The sequence below is a fragment of the Egretta garzetta genome, unplaced genomic scaffold, assembly GCF_000687185.1.
Source record: "Egretta garzetta isolate BGI_Z169 unplaced genomic scaffold, ASM68718v1 scaffold14, whole genome shotgun sequence".
Classification (NCBI taxonomy): Eukaryota; Metazoa; Chordata; class Aves; order Pelecaniformes; family Ardeidae; genus Egretta; species Egretta garzetta.
Window position 1 is genome coordinate 5,345,847 of NW_009259588.1, and position 14,644 is coordinate 5,360,490.

The window sequence follows — 14,644 nt, forward strand, 5'->3', positions numbered from 1 at the left end:
GAAAATCATTATTGTCATATAGATCCAATGTGGCTCCTTAAGTCTGATTAGTTGACTAACATTGATCACATACCAAAAAGAACAAAATCAAGATTCTAGAGACAGCCTATGTCAGTCCACTGCATCAGTGCAAGAAACAACATTAGTACCTCCCTGTACTTAGCCATATTTATCAATCTGTCACAGATGCTAGTTACATATTTGATGAGCAGTTTCATCGGTCTGAGCTCTACAGTAGCAGACACCACAAAAAAAAAAAAAAGCAACCCGCATACAGGTCTCTTGGGACAAGGTTTAAACAGAGCGAATCTATTATGCTGGCTGGCTAGGGACTCATTACTGAATTCACTATTCTTTGTCTTTGGAAAGGCTAGAATCCATTCTTGGAGAAAAGCCCTTCAGCCTTCGGGATCCCAGCAGAAGATTAGAGTCTCTTTATATCCTTCAACAGTCCTATTTCATCCCCACTGCAGAAAAGATTATGCCAAGGCCCATTGTTCCCTATCCTCAGGCAGGCTGGGATCTCTTCTGAGAGGGCAGAATTTTGAAGTGCTTGCAGCCCTGGTAGGAACTTCTATGAAAAATAGGCAGGAACTACCTCTCTGCTCTTAAAAGCTGGATTTCCCTGTATAATTATCCCAGTAGGAGCTGGAATTTGGAGGACTCATCTGAGTGTGGGACACAGCGAGGCACAAAGGCTGGTGCTCGCCCCCTCCCCCAGCCCTACGTGGAGCAGAAAGCAAGGCAGCTCCTTTCTCTGGCAGCACGGATATCTTTCCCAGCAACAGAAGCGCTGCACTCTGCGTGCAATGATTTGACCCTGACATCACGCTTCCATGTAATCTCTGAACATGGGAACTTCAGCACAGACCCCTTAAACCACCCTTTCCTACATAGCTGCTGTCCAAAACTGCCGCGTAACTTAGCAACTAACTTGCTACCTGCTATCGCTCATAGGCCTTCTTTAACACTACCGTTTCTTCAGCTTTTCCTTTTCTTTATGTGCATGTATTTCAAGCATTTCTCCCCTCATTTGCAATGCTTCAAGAAGCAACTTACTTTTCTTGGTTTTGGCCTTTTTTGGGCCATCTCTCTACAGTAATTCCATCTCATGAACATCGCTACACCTCATTCTGACTGAGACTTATCACTGTATCACCTAGCCCACCTGGTACTTTGGTAAGGGTAATTAGGAAGCAGCGATCATCATTGGGTAGTTTGCAATTGGGACTCACGCACAGTACGTTAGAGCAGCATAGATAGAAGATACAAAAACCACACCCACCCATTTTAAATTACGATTTCCCCACCAAGCCTAGTTCAGCTTACATAAAACTTCACGTATTTGCAGTAAAGCTTTTCATCCCAGGACCACAGAAAAGCACACAAAATAAGCCTCCATGTTCTGGATTAACAAATGGTACCACCAGTTAAAGGAACAAGCAGCGACACATGCTGCGAAGGCAGTTGTTAAACAACTGTCTGTCTCTGTTGCTGGGTTTTGTCCAGGAGCAAAGAGGAACTGCATGTCTTAACCTTCATTTATGGACTGAAGTAACTGGCTTTGCTTATGTTTTCTTTCACTGTTGCTAGAGTCTTATCTGTTTGGGATCTTAGATATTTATGCAGTACACAGGCTTCTAGCACACCTTGCAATTTTTTCCCCCATATTTGTATCTGTTTACACATGATCCTGTGGCTTGTTTTATTCAGAGATATTCGAGCACCTCAGGGTCTTGTGGTTTTGCTGCATATGGTGATGTACGAACAGTGTACAGGAATATTTAAATTGCTACTTGAAACACAATTTGCACAAAAACTTAAAACAAGCATCAATCAGAAGATTGATCATGAAACCTTCATATAAATAAGCCTTTAACTTCAGTGAACAAGTAAGGGCTTGCAAGAGAGCATTTGGTCATATTTTAATGCATTAAACACGGTTTCATTAAGAAATACATTAAATCCCTCATTAGGAACAAACTGAAAACCAACCCTTCCCTCCTCCAAATCTCTCTACAACCTTAGGGCAAAAAAAAAAAAAAAAAAAAAAGCTTGAAAACAATGTTGAAACTACAAATGGCATATAAAAGAATGCAAAAACTTACTTATTAAATGACATCTTGAATATTTGAAGTTAGGAACTGCAAAGGAAAATGAGCTAGGACTGCCCAAGTACAGAACCATGCATTTTTTTTCTGTTAGCTAACAGCAGAAAAAGAAAATACCTTTCAAAACACTGGCATTTATGTAAATGGAGATGAGGTTTCTATTAAAAGTTTACCTTTCCCACCGAGCATATTTTTGCTTTGTTAGATGACAACTAGCAGTGTTTTCGCTATCAAACAGGATTAGCTTCCTTGACATTCCCAACCCCCCAGTTAACTGCACTTTATGAATCATCAAATTTCTAACTTGTCAGGCGTGGTCTGACACCTTAGGGCAAACCAGGACCCTGTTTCAAACAAGACAAGCTAACTGCTTAACAGCTTAGCGGACAACATGCTGTTAACTTTTCTGAAGTCTTGGATGCATTTCTACTGAATAGCAAAAAAGAGAGAGTATCTTAGCATAGCTTTTGGGAGAGCTGTGGTCACGGGTATCCCCAAATCAGATTATTAAAAATTAAACAAGTCACAGAAGAGTGTGCTGCAGCGCATAGACTGGAAGCTGGCTAGGAGGATTAAAAAAACCCAACAACAACAACAACAACAAACAGTGCAACAGCTTCTATGAAAGCTTAACTTTTAAACAAAGCTCCTTTTCAAAAGAAATAAAAACACTAAAATCTCTGCAGGACTTGTGGAAGTGTGAGCCTTACCTTGCACTTTCCCCTCCTCAACTTTCATAGAACTTCAGCTGCTTCCTAAGAGCTTCCCAGAATCCAATACTTCTGAATGGTACTGCAATGCGAGTTCAACGTGAGATAGGGTAACTAACTACATGAAACAAAAATACTGAGCAAAAACATAAAACCCACATGCAGCATCCACACTAGACATGCTCAGTCTCATCCACGCATCATCAGTGGATAATTTCTTTTGTATAGGCTCATGCCTGTAGCTTTATTTGGTCTTAAAAGCTCAGTGAAGAGTTCAGTAGCTCAGACAAGACGGCGGCTAGTGCCTTGACCTAGTAGGTGTCTAAGGAACACATGGGGACTCTGCACATAAATCACAAGGCATTAGAAGTGACTCTGAAAGCCGAGATGAAAAAAAATCATCAAAATCTCCAGCCACTCTCTGGATCTGGTTGTGGTAAGCAGTCTTTAAAGGGAGCTTCTCTAGTGGCCTTTGTATTTCTTAGTTTCATGCATCACTGGGAGATCTTTGTAAATATATTAACGCTCAGTACACCTTTCCAACAAGAAAACAGGTCCTGGGTAAAGACAGGAGAATGACTGGGAGCAGTACAAATCATTCTGGACAAAATCACAATCAAAAGTGACAAACTTAATAGTTGCCTATTCATGGAGTAACATGCATTGCTGACAGTCCTACGTTAAGAGGACTACGAGATTTCTGACAATGGAGAAGGACCAAAGCATGCTGGAGATGAAAGTATAAACAGTATAAACTCTGAGTTTTAACCTTCATGCTGAGAAACCTGCCCCACTTCCCTTCCCCAACCCCTGCCGACACAACTACTACCTTATCAGTTCTGAATGCAAGCTTGATTTGACCAAATTCAATTGCCTGCTCTAAGTATGCCATTATTATATTCATGTACCATACAGTTCTGTTTAAAGTTCTCACAGAACATGTGCCACTTACCTGCAGGAAAAAAAACCAACCAAAAACCCAACAAAAGACCGACAACACACCACTCCTTTTTTTTTTTCTCACTATGTTTTTACTCATGCAACAAAAAGAGACTATTCACGAGTAGTATTAGTCATGACTCAAATCAAGCTGATATAATTTCAGAATACAATGGGGAACCTAATGAACTTCAAAGAGTTTGATAGGGCGCATATCAGAACAGCAAAGGGAGGTAGGGTATTTGAAATATTACAACACATTAAAGTGTCTCACTGTGGGGATAAACATTGGCCCAAGATTGGTATTTGCCACAATACTTTGTCATTCATTTCCAGTATTTTGTTTTAGATACCAGCTGGGCACCCTCCCAAGAAAACCGTAATCTTCTTTCTTGGAAGGGACAGATTTCAACGGAACACTATGCAAACACCAATATCTTCCCTCTATGACCTTTATCTAGTTACGAAACCATACGTTAAGAATAAGACGCAATTGCTCCAACGCAGAATTTAAATGTAAAATAAAGAATCAACACTACTACTTTAAAATGTTTGGTAATAGCATAAAAAAAATGTGTTTTAAGCCAAAGGAAGCTTTCCTAACAAAGACACGGCAGGCTCTCCATCTCAAAGAGTGTATGTGCTTGTTTCCAATTAAAGCAAACACCAATAATTTCATGCACATATTTGATTGCAAATGAACTTTCTGTTTAGAGGCTGAAGAAAATCAATTGCTTATATAGAAAGCTTTACTCTAAAACCAACAAAAAATCTACCATAAAAAAACCCCACCCCACAACTTCAAGATACAGATAACTAAAGGAAAAAATTATTAAAAAGAAATCACTATTGTCAAACTAATCAATATTTACTTTCTGAATACAACTTTTCCCACTATATTAAAACATTTTAAAAATTAATTTTATAGTGTACTTATTCCTTGAAAGGAGACTTTCCACAGCAGTTTTGTTAAATATTGAATTGTCTTGAAAAAATCATAATAAATGCAGTTTACTCGATTCCTGAAAACTCAGTAGGAGATGCAAAACTACGTCTTGCTCACTCCTTGCAACCACCAGTTCAAAGGAACTAGTCACAGGAATTTAGCTAACTTCGTTGATTAAAAAAAAAAACCAAAACACCCACCCACAAAAAACCCCACAGTTTTCCTGTGCGAGGTCTACAGATGGCAGCAAAAGTAAGAAAAGTCCACTGAAGCGGTATGACTCAAAATACCTAGAAGGTAAAAGCGCGCCTTCTCCAAAGTCAATAGGAACTGTTAATAGCTGCACGGAGCTAGGATTTCACCAGTTATAAAAATGGTCAGCTAAGTGAATATTCACAACCAGAAGACTTATTCTAGTAAACCAAAATATTTGTGGTTAGAAAAGTAGAAGCAAATTTCATACCTACATTAAAAATGTTTCCATTTGTCAGCTCACGGTTTTAAGTACAACTCTACAACATTCTGGGAAATGAATGATGCAATCAACACTTCCCATAGCGAGAGAGGGCTAGACAGCATCTGCTTTAGCAGTACTAAAATACTTGAAGCAAACAATTTCGCTAATGCATACCAGTGAAAAGGAGACAGCCCCCTTAGAGATTTTTAATGAAAACAAGAGGGAAAGCAAGATAGAAAAGCAGTTAAATTCAGTATACTCCCACTAACATATTACAAGTAAATACAATTTTGTAAGAACTCTGGATCTCCATTTGTTCTGTGAAACTCAGAAGAAGCTTTAGGAGCAACTTAGGTTTTCCAGCAAATTGAATGATTCTCAATCTCATTCCCCAAAAAGAAATAAATCCCTAAAGAACCTCCTGTCTTTGCTGTGTGAACGTGGAAGTTCAGAGGGAAAACTCGCAACTAGGTCTAACACAGGCAGACTGCTATTCTTACACTCTCAGTAGACATGGGCTCGTCCTGAAAGCAAATCAGAGCTGGAGCTCAGCTTTAGCTGCATCCTCTATTCTTGCAAACTAACTTAGAGAAAGAGCCTGAGTGATCTAACATGTCTAGATTAAATTTTTTTTTTTTTTTTTTTACTTTTTTTTTTCCCCTGCCAGGCAGGAAATGAACAGATACATTACTGCATCAAGGGGTAGCTACTGTAGTTTTTCACAGCTGAAGCAGTTTTATGATAAACCAGTCACATTTATTTATTTTTCACTTGCATCTTTTGCGAGAGCTCCACAAATTAAAAATGAAAATCTGAAGTCAGAGAACTGCAAAGTATTTCTGTACATTTAGAATTGCTACTGATTCAAATTAAAGATGACATACAGCAAGATACAGAAAGTTTTACAGCAAAAAATTTGGAGAATTGCCAACTTAGGTCTCCTATTTATGAATTCAGTGATCATTTGACATTCCACTGTTGCTTTTCAAGAGATATTCAGTAGTACATCCTGATGTATTTGCTTCTCACCTGCACCAAAAGGCTCATTTTTTGAGTTTAAATCTCTTTTTGAAAGAATTTGTGTTTGGAAATACATGGAGGGATTTTCTACCTTTCTGGAATGCCAATAAATACGTATGGTACACATGATGAGACTGTGTTAGAAAGATCGCTAAACTGATCTTTAAGATCAGAGGAAACCGGAAAAGATTTTGCATCTGTGCACGAAGGAATAACAAGCTTTTACATCACACTTTAAGACTTTATGGGCTAGGAAATAGTAATTATGTTCTATTTATAGTGTCCTTTACTTGAATGACATATTAACTTTATTCCTTGTTTAGAACACTCACCAACAAGTGCTGGCTTTCCTGACACTTTGCTAGTTCCAGGACAATGCTGTTCTATAATCTCACTTCCTCCTTCCACCTGCCCTGAAAAGAAATTTATTTGCATAATACCTATTTTTAGCAGGATAGAGCCTATATTTAAAATTAGTTCTAAATAATTATTTTAGTGACTACGTATCAGATGCTCAGGCATATAGGCAAAAATGTACTGATTACGTAGACATATATAGAATAATCTGTCCTGGGAAGATAGGAACTAACACTGAAGTCATTCCAAACATTAAATTATTGCCTGTCTAATTTGAGAAAGTGTCAAGCCCTAAAAGTCAGTACAAAAAATATTTTTTTTTAAAAAAAGGGAAGATCTTGAATATAGATTCGTTCAATTTAGAGGGGTCGCTAACTTATTCTGCAATAATAGCTTTCCTTACATTATTGACTGTTCTTTCCTCCTCAGTGTGTTAAAGGGGCTGTCGACTTTGCTAATTCTTAGCTTAAAAAAAAAGCTCTACTAGCAGTGACTTACCTTCAAAGAGATCACATTAAAATTAAAAAGTTGCATTTATAATGAAAACTCAGCATATTCTATGAAATATTAAACATTTTTTATTTCAGGCCAGCAGAGTATTGTTACAGGCATGCACCTCTTCCTCTGCACTTGCACATGATCAAAGTTGGCACTCCCAACCACCAAAAAAGTTAAATGGTTATTACAGTACAGGCACAAAGTAGCCAAACAGCTTTACTTTCATTAAGCAAAGCCATGATTGTGCTCTAACAGCATTTCTTACTAGTGCATAGATTGTTCTCTCTTCTTAAGAGCAAGCAAGAAAGGGAAATATCCCTTAACTGAAGGAACACAGGTGACAGTGCTGCTACTAAAACAGCCATTTAATCAGTGGAAGAATGACAGATACCTGGATACACTGGATGTCTTCCTTCATTGATTTAGTTGCACTTAGTAGCTCACACGGGCTTGCTCAGAACTGGATTCAACATCCTTGCAGGTCTCCATTACTGCTTTCATTATTATAACACTATCAAAGTTCCACATCTGAAGATCCAACAGGAATTTTGGTGAGATTTTTTGTTTGTTTGGGTTTTTTATATATATATATTTTTTTTTTTTTTAAGTAAAACAACAAAAAAACCCAGAAGACTGTCAGTATTGCCATTCCCTCGCCCAAGACACTGCTTCATAACAACCATTTAAAATCTCGTTCCTTTCTAGAAGCATCAATTCCCTTCCATCAAGAAGGCAGCACCAGAGACGTTTCATATCATTCGTAAATTAACACAACTAGTGTATTTTACTGCATTTCAAACTTCCAGTTTCAGTGGTAAAAGTTAACAATTAGCACATGGAATGAGTATCAGATACTTATATGTATCAAAGGCAAGTTAGCCACAAAAACCTCTACAAACACATTACAAACAAAACTAGCAGCAAACACTGCTATCATTACACAGTACCCTTATATGAAACATGACTGATTGGATGGCCATCTGGAAAACAAGCTGATAACTGTAATGTTATAAAAATAGCAGAACAAATACTTGATCCATAATAACTGTATGAACAAGTGTTAGAAGGGGGGAATTAAGCATGATTCGGTTAACACAAATGCCACTTATACAAGAGTGCCTCCAAGCCACAAAACATGTAGTTTCAGTTTTACATTAATAATCAAGACTTCAGTCTGATATATGCAACTGACTCCGGTGAGCATGTCGGAATAGGCAAGGGAACCTAATTCCATAGATTCTTCTCTACTGCATGCAGCCCCATTCGATTGCTGTGAATGCCCGTCTCTGCTTATATGACACTTGGTAGCAGCAAGGTGTACTGCAGTTCAGAATGGAGGGAAACGGCAGAAATGCGTATACCATGCTGTCATCAGAGGTAAGTTTCCAAATATGCACAATAGGTGTATAGTTTGTTTCTAGGCACATCTTTGGTTACATTCTCAGTACAGCTTGCTTTACAAAAAACAATAAATAAAATAGTCAAGACTTGGTTAAAGTCCAGGCAAAGATAAAACTTCTTTTTTTTTCAGAAATTGAGATAGTAGAAGTCCCTTTAAACTGACATTTTATTATATCCATAAACGATAAAATCCCAGTGCTACAGTAAGGCATGTAAATACTGAACCTGAAACAAAATAAAAACAGGGATGAAAATGGAGACCATAAATCATTAGCTCTTGGAACATTTCTTCAGAAAGCTGCGTACAACTCTTACTACAATACTAAAAGTGTAACCACCACCCCTTCCCTGTCTAAGAAAATAAGGTTTTAAATTTACAACAAACAATTTCAAGGTGGAGGGGCACAAAAAATGACAAATAAGAAGGAAGAAAAAAAAAAAAGAGTGCAGGAAGACTAGGCTGGAAAACTAGCAAAAGGCCGAAAGAAACCCTTAGTGGCTTACCATTCCAAAAAAGATCAATATGGCAAGTTACAGTTGTAAAGTGGGGAATTATTAAATCACAGTCAAGTATTCAGCAAACAAATGAAAGCTATCTTTAATGAGGTTTATCATTGTGCAATTTTTTATGTTTCTATTTAAATGAAATCAACTTTTGGTTTCTAGATACACACACAAAAGATTTTTGCCATTGTTTGCAACAGCAGCACTTCAAACACAATGCAATTTTTTTTCCCCCATGCAGAGTTCAACATGTTTTTGAGTAGGGATGGTGGGGGAAAGAATTTCCTCTCATTTTAATAAATTGCCTTTCATTTTCCAGTAATGACTCTCTCTAAAGGATATGAAGTACAGTACTATGAATAGACTTAAGTGATTGTACTTGTGACAAAATCCATTGTGAAAGAGTAATCAAAAAATCAAAATCAGAAGAATAATTTTCTACTGCAAACCTGCTTATTTAACAGCACTGCACACTCAGTAGAAAAATGTCAAAACATTAGTCACCTAGGGCAATAATGTAGGCACACACACATATATAGTATTTTTCCAATACACATGCCTGAAATATGAAAGTTTATAAAGAATATGTGGTGTTGAAGTCAGAGAAGCTGAAATGTTCCATTTTGCATGAAGAAATCCTAGAAATGTATGCAGCAGGCTGCTTTTATAAACTATGTCAGGCAATAACCTGGAGGTTATTTAAAAGACAGGTAGACAAGGTGCTTAGGCACATGGTTTAGTGGTGCAATTGCAGTGCTAGGTTAACGGTTGGGCTTGATGATCTTAAAGGTCTTTTCCAACCTAAACAATTCTATGAATCATAGAAGAACTTTTTGGCACTTGTTAACAGGCAGTCTTTTAGGTTTCTCATATACAGTATTAGTACAGTAAAAAGCAGAGGAAAAAACCCAAAAAGTCATACGGCCATAGCCCATGCAAAATACAGTTGTGAATCATAGGAAACTTTGGGTTAAGTACACAAATAAGGCTGTCAATCTTGACTGAGACTATTTCAAGTATTTTTTTTTTTAAATCAGGCCCTTTATGAATACAGTCAATCAAGAGTTTGCCAAACATTTAACAATGTTTAACAGTTTCACCATCAGAGTCCTTACCTGCTAAGTACTTGATATTATCAAGTTTGTGCGACTCGAGCATTGTTTTCAGATCTGCAACTTCTGTGTCTATTTTTCTGTCTGTTTGGGTCAGAGCTCGATCTTGTTGTGCATGCTAAAACCCAAAGTAATAAGATTACACAATTTGAACAGTTTCTAGTTTAATTAGAAATTTAACCCATCCTTTGAAGTTGTTATTTTTGGTTACTCCTTAAACGTATGTTAATTTGCATTCAAAGAGAACAAGTTCCTTCCCAGCTGATTATATCCAAGGAATTGAATCATTTGGTGAACTCAGGAAATTTATATGACTACATGTTCCTTAACACGTAATCTAGAAAGTGGCAGAACTGGATGCCTTCTTATCTCAATCTAGTAATATAAACATTAACTTCGACCTGTCGTCTGGCCCACCTTAAAGTCACTGCTCAATTAAAAGAGCTATTGAGAACTCTTAAGAGCCTCTTGTGACAAAAACATACCGGAGCATAAAGATTTATGGTTCATTAGAAAAAGTGAGAATTGGTCTTCTGATGTAAAAAAGCACGTCTTCAACTTGTAATGAATTCTACCACAAAACCAGCTACTGTCATAATCAGATTCTGAATTTTGTCTGAAGACAGGACTTCTGTAAAAAAATGGGATAGAATTATTACTCAGAAAAGTCTGAAAGATCAAACTTGTAAACTGAGAACAACAGCTGCTGAGTTGCTGATATTTTCAAATCAGCCCTACTGAAAAATTGTGAATCAATTAATGATTTACTGCTACACATCTTCCTAGAGATAATTCCCTATGCTACAGAAAGGAAACAAGAGGAAGCAGTGGTACTTGGTAAAAACCTCCTCTAAAGTTAAGCCAAATCAATCTAGTGATGTCTTTCAGTCTCACTGAATACTTGGAGGGGAGAGAAGGGGGGAGTACGGAATTTCACAAACTAACATTAAGGTAGAATTCCATCTAGAGAAAATACTACATGCATGAAGTTTCAAAACAAAATGACCACTGAACAGTTTATATACCCATGTGGAGGGTCTAATAATAGCTATGAAAGCCTTTTTTTCCTGTAGACACTTCAGTTATCTGTACCAATATGAACATACACAGGGAAATAATAAAGCACAATAACATTTTGTACATTAAAGTTCCTAAAGACATGAATAACTCCAAAAAGAATACCAGGTCTATAACACAAGTACACAAAGATATGCTGTGTAACAATCAGCTACCAAGTTCTTACCAATTCCACTATTTCTGTCCTCATTTCAAGTAGTTTTCTTTCATTAAGTGAGTACTAGAGGCGGGGAGAAAGGGAAAAAAGAAAAAAAAAAACAAACATGATATTGCCATTAAACTCCCCCCCACTTAAAAGCATGTTTCTTTGTTTCCAAATTCTACAGAACACTGAATCTGGACAAGATTGCCTGACAACACTTGGGAGACAGAATTGTATGGTAATTGCTGTCTTTCGGAAAAGCACAATTTAGACAGGTGATCATCCACACCTCTAAGCTGTGAAGTGCAACAAGTCCATCAGACACTCATCTTCTGCAAAATCTGTACATATTAATATAATAAGCAGCTGGAAGAAAGGTTGGGAGATTTGCATTTCTGAAAAACAAAGACCTACAATTCTAAACAATAACTCTGGAAAGTTAGATATTCAGTTTTAAGTCACATTACAATCCAAGTAAACATGGTAATGATGCTCTGCCTACTATAGAAAATACTGTATTACGTCTCACCCCCAACTCAGCACATACGCTACAACCTGTTTCCCTTTCATCTGGCTTTTTCCTTTTCTGTTCACGCATGGTGAAGCTGGCAATTAAAGTGAGCAAGTGGGGGGAGGAAAAAAAAAGAAAAAGAGCAGTTTTCATAGCAACTATGAAGTTACAGTTGCATAACAGACTACAAAGTTGGTCAACTTTCTGAAGAGAAAGTTGACATGCACAGTTTGCTTTTCCTGGAAGGCTGTCAAAATAATGTAGTGTTCTGAGCAACAGACACGAGTCCAGATTCCAGGATCCTACATAAATATACAAGAAAACACTAGTGCCTAATCTATCACTGGTGAAGTGATTTGAAATAGGTTTTGTAAGCCCAAAGTATTGCAAAACTTGTGATCTACATGGTTAATAAATTTCGTATGATGTTTTTTTAAAACATTAGCATAAAGTATTAACCTTTAAATAAGAATCCTACCTGCTCAAATTGTACTTTATTCAAGCATCTACCATGGGATAACAGACTGTTAGTCATTACACTGCATTGCTGACACAGCTGTTACCTAAACTAATCATTGTGAAAAACTTCAAGGGGCACAAACAAAAGATAAGCGGTATCTACTTGAAGAGTTGTTATTGCCTAGATTGGAGATAAATATTAAGTCTTCATTACACACCTGTGAAAAAGGACTGACTAAGAAATAAAATTAATAGAAAAATGTCATTAAAACATCTTTCAATTTAGAAGATTCAATTTCTTTGAGATCCTAAAAGCTATTCAGAAGAGACCTATGGGAACAGAACTCTATTTAGTGCTACGTGTAATGCAACAACTTGTTAATCTTCTAATTTTTCATCTACGTTATTCTAATTTAAGATCACATCAATTCAGTTCTACCAGATATTTTGAAGTCCGAAACAATCTAAACCAGTATCAGTTACAACTAAAAAAACCCCCAAAACCCAAAAAACCCCAGCAAATTACAACTATTTTCACAATAGGTATTTCCTGACAAACTAGCTACACTATAAATTCTCTAGCTGTAGGGACATGAAACATCTTCCACGATGACCAATTTAATGAAATGTGTAAACTTAAATTAAGTGTGAAAATAGAGAAAGAGATATACTAACAACATAGAACAGCTCTAGACAGCCAGTCAGCACATTTAGATTAAATATCTAGTATATTTAAGTGTAATGTATTAACCCTGATATTAAAACAGTATCAAAATAGATAGACATACAAAACCAAACATGGTACCTTGTACTATAGCAGCATAAGGATGAGTAACTTGGATTAATACCACCTTGAAGCTGAATGATACTGTAGATTAACATGAAAATGCTCTTTGGGTAAAATGCTCTTAACCAAATTTGGAGATTACTCACTGTTTAGATGTTTCTAGAAGAAAGTAACCAAAACTTACCAATTCTTTTACTCTGCTCTTCTCTAGATTTAGATTTAACTTGTTATCTGCACGAACTTTCGTAATTTCATCCTAATGGGAAAAAAATTGATAAAGCAGTAAGAAAGATTTTCTATTTAAACATAAGCAGAAAAAGACAAATATATTATGCCTTTCTCTATATCTCAGGAGTCAAGCTTCTCTCCAATTAATGTACACAATTTTCAAAAGTGTAAGTATTCCTATTCTTCCCCCAGGAAATACTCATGTTCTAGAATATGAATTGGATCTCAGAATCAAAAACTAACAATTGCTTTTAAAATGAGAACACTGAGAACAGCAGTTAATTGAGAGCACATCCTTCTACAAATGCTGGGAATGTTTCGTATGTACCGTAACTCTCTAATATCTAGAAATCCATGCCCAGGTATACATGTAAGTTGGACTTCCTCCATGAAGCAATCTTGATGCTCAAAATAACTTTAAAAGCAGTTTCTAACCTTCTCACGTAAAAGAAAATCTGTTTCTAAAGACTACATCTTAGGGCTTTCAGAAAAAACTACAGACATTTTAGAAGTCAGGAAATGTTTCTTTTATTTTTAAACATCTAACTTTTTTAAACTACCATAAGTCGTACACATCCATTTTACTTCATCAATAGCTGTAAGTGATTCCTGCTTTTCTCAGTGACAGCTGCCATTTTAATGCAACCTCCTGGCAGGAATTCCAGCCAGCTGACAGTTTGTCATGAGGCAAACTGCTGATCAGATGAATGTGTGGGAGAAGCAAAAGATTGCTGATGTTCTGGGAGATTCTACTGTTAAAAACAAGCAAGCATCTCTCAAGTAGGCCAATGTCAATTATTCAAGAGTTCATTAAGTTAGTATGAATAATAATTAGACTCTATTTCTATGTTTGAATTTTTGAACTTTAACTGGTTTATAATTAGATGTCATTACAACACGATACATTACAGTTTAATGAATCAACAAATAATTTTTTCTTAAACTTTTACAACATTGTGTCTTCTTGTCTTTCAGAGGAACAAGTATAAGCAAATGTAATTCTCACAAGGGCAAGTTATTTTATATTTATAGGTAGAAGTAAAATTGAAAGACATCTAGTTTGTAAGAAAAGATGACTGAGATTCTTGATATTTTACCAGTGGATTATACTAACTCATTCATATGCAACTAAAACAATAAAATAAGTTACAATTAAAAAATGAGATATCGATGTATTTTAAAATGGTATTCTGAAAACACAGATGCATTAAGCATTTCATAACACAGTATAAAACATGCAGGATTAGCCTTGAGAAGTTTATATTCTCCTTTTGGAAATGACAGAGCAAAAAAGAAACTGAATAGGAAAGAAATGGCACGGAGGTGCTAGGCTGAGTTTCACCACATTGTCAGCCAGCTTAACAAGGCCAATATTCTGCCAGTTT

At 36.5% G+C, this 14,644-nt stretch overlaps 1 protein-coding gene across 5 annotated transcripts in view; it reads right to left on the reverse strand.

Moving 5' to 3' along the window:
• Positions 1-6,573: 6,573 nt before the first annotated feature.
• The window catches only part of MCUR1 (mitochondrial calcium uniporter regulator 1), a 16,283-nt gene continuing 8,212 nt past the window's right edge, over positions 6,574-14,644 (reverse strand). For 2 of the 5 annotated variants that reach the window (XM_035893502.1, XM_035893501.1), the window contains 4 exons: positions 13,216-13,287; positions 11,299-11,352; positions 10,059-10,173; positions 7,665-8,664 (listed from right to left, as the gene is read on the reverse strand). In XM_035893502.1, the coding sequence (XP_035749395.1) occupies positions 8,609-8,664; positions 10,059-10,173; positions 11,299-11,352; positions 13,216-13,287 (297 nt within the window). In that variant the 3' untranslated portion in view covers positions 7,665-8,608. Of the gene's footprint in view, positions 6,597-6,623; positions 7,567-7,664; positions 8,665-10,058; positions 10,174-11,298; positions 11,353-13,215; positions 13,288-14,644 lie in introns of those variants that run through there. The other 3 variants (XR_004841883.1, XM_035893503.1, XM_035893504.1) reach the window with 3 other exon arrangements.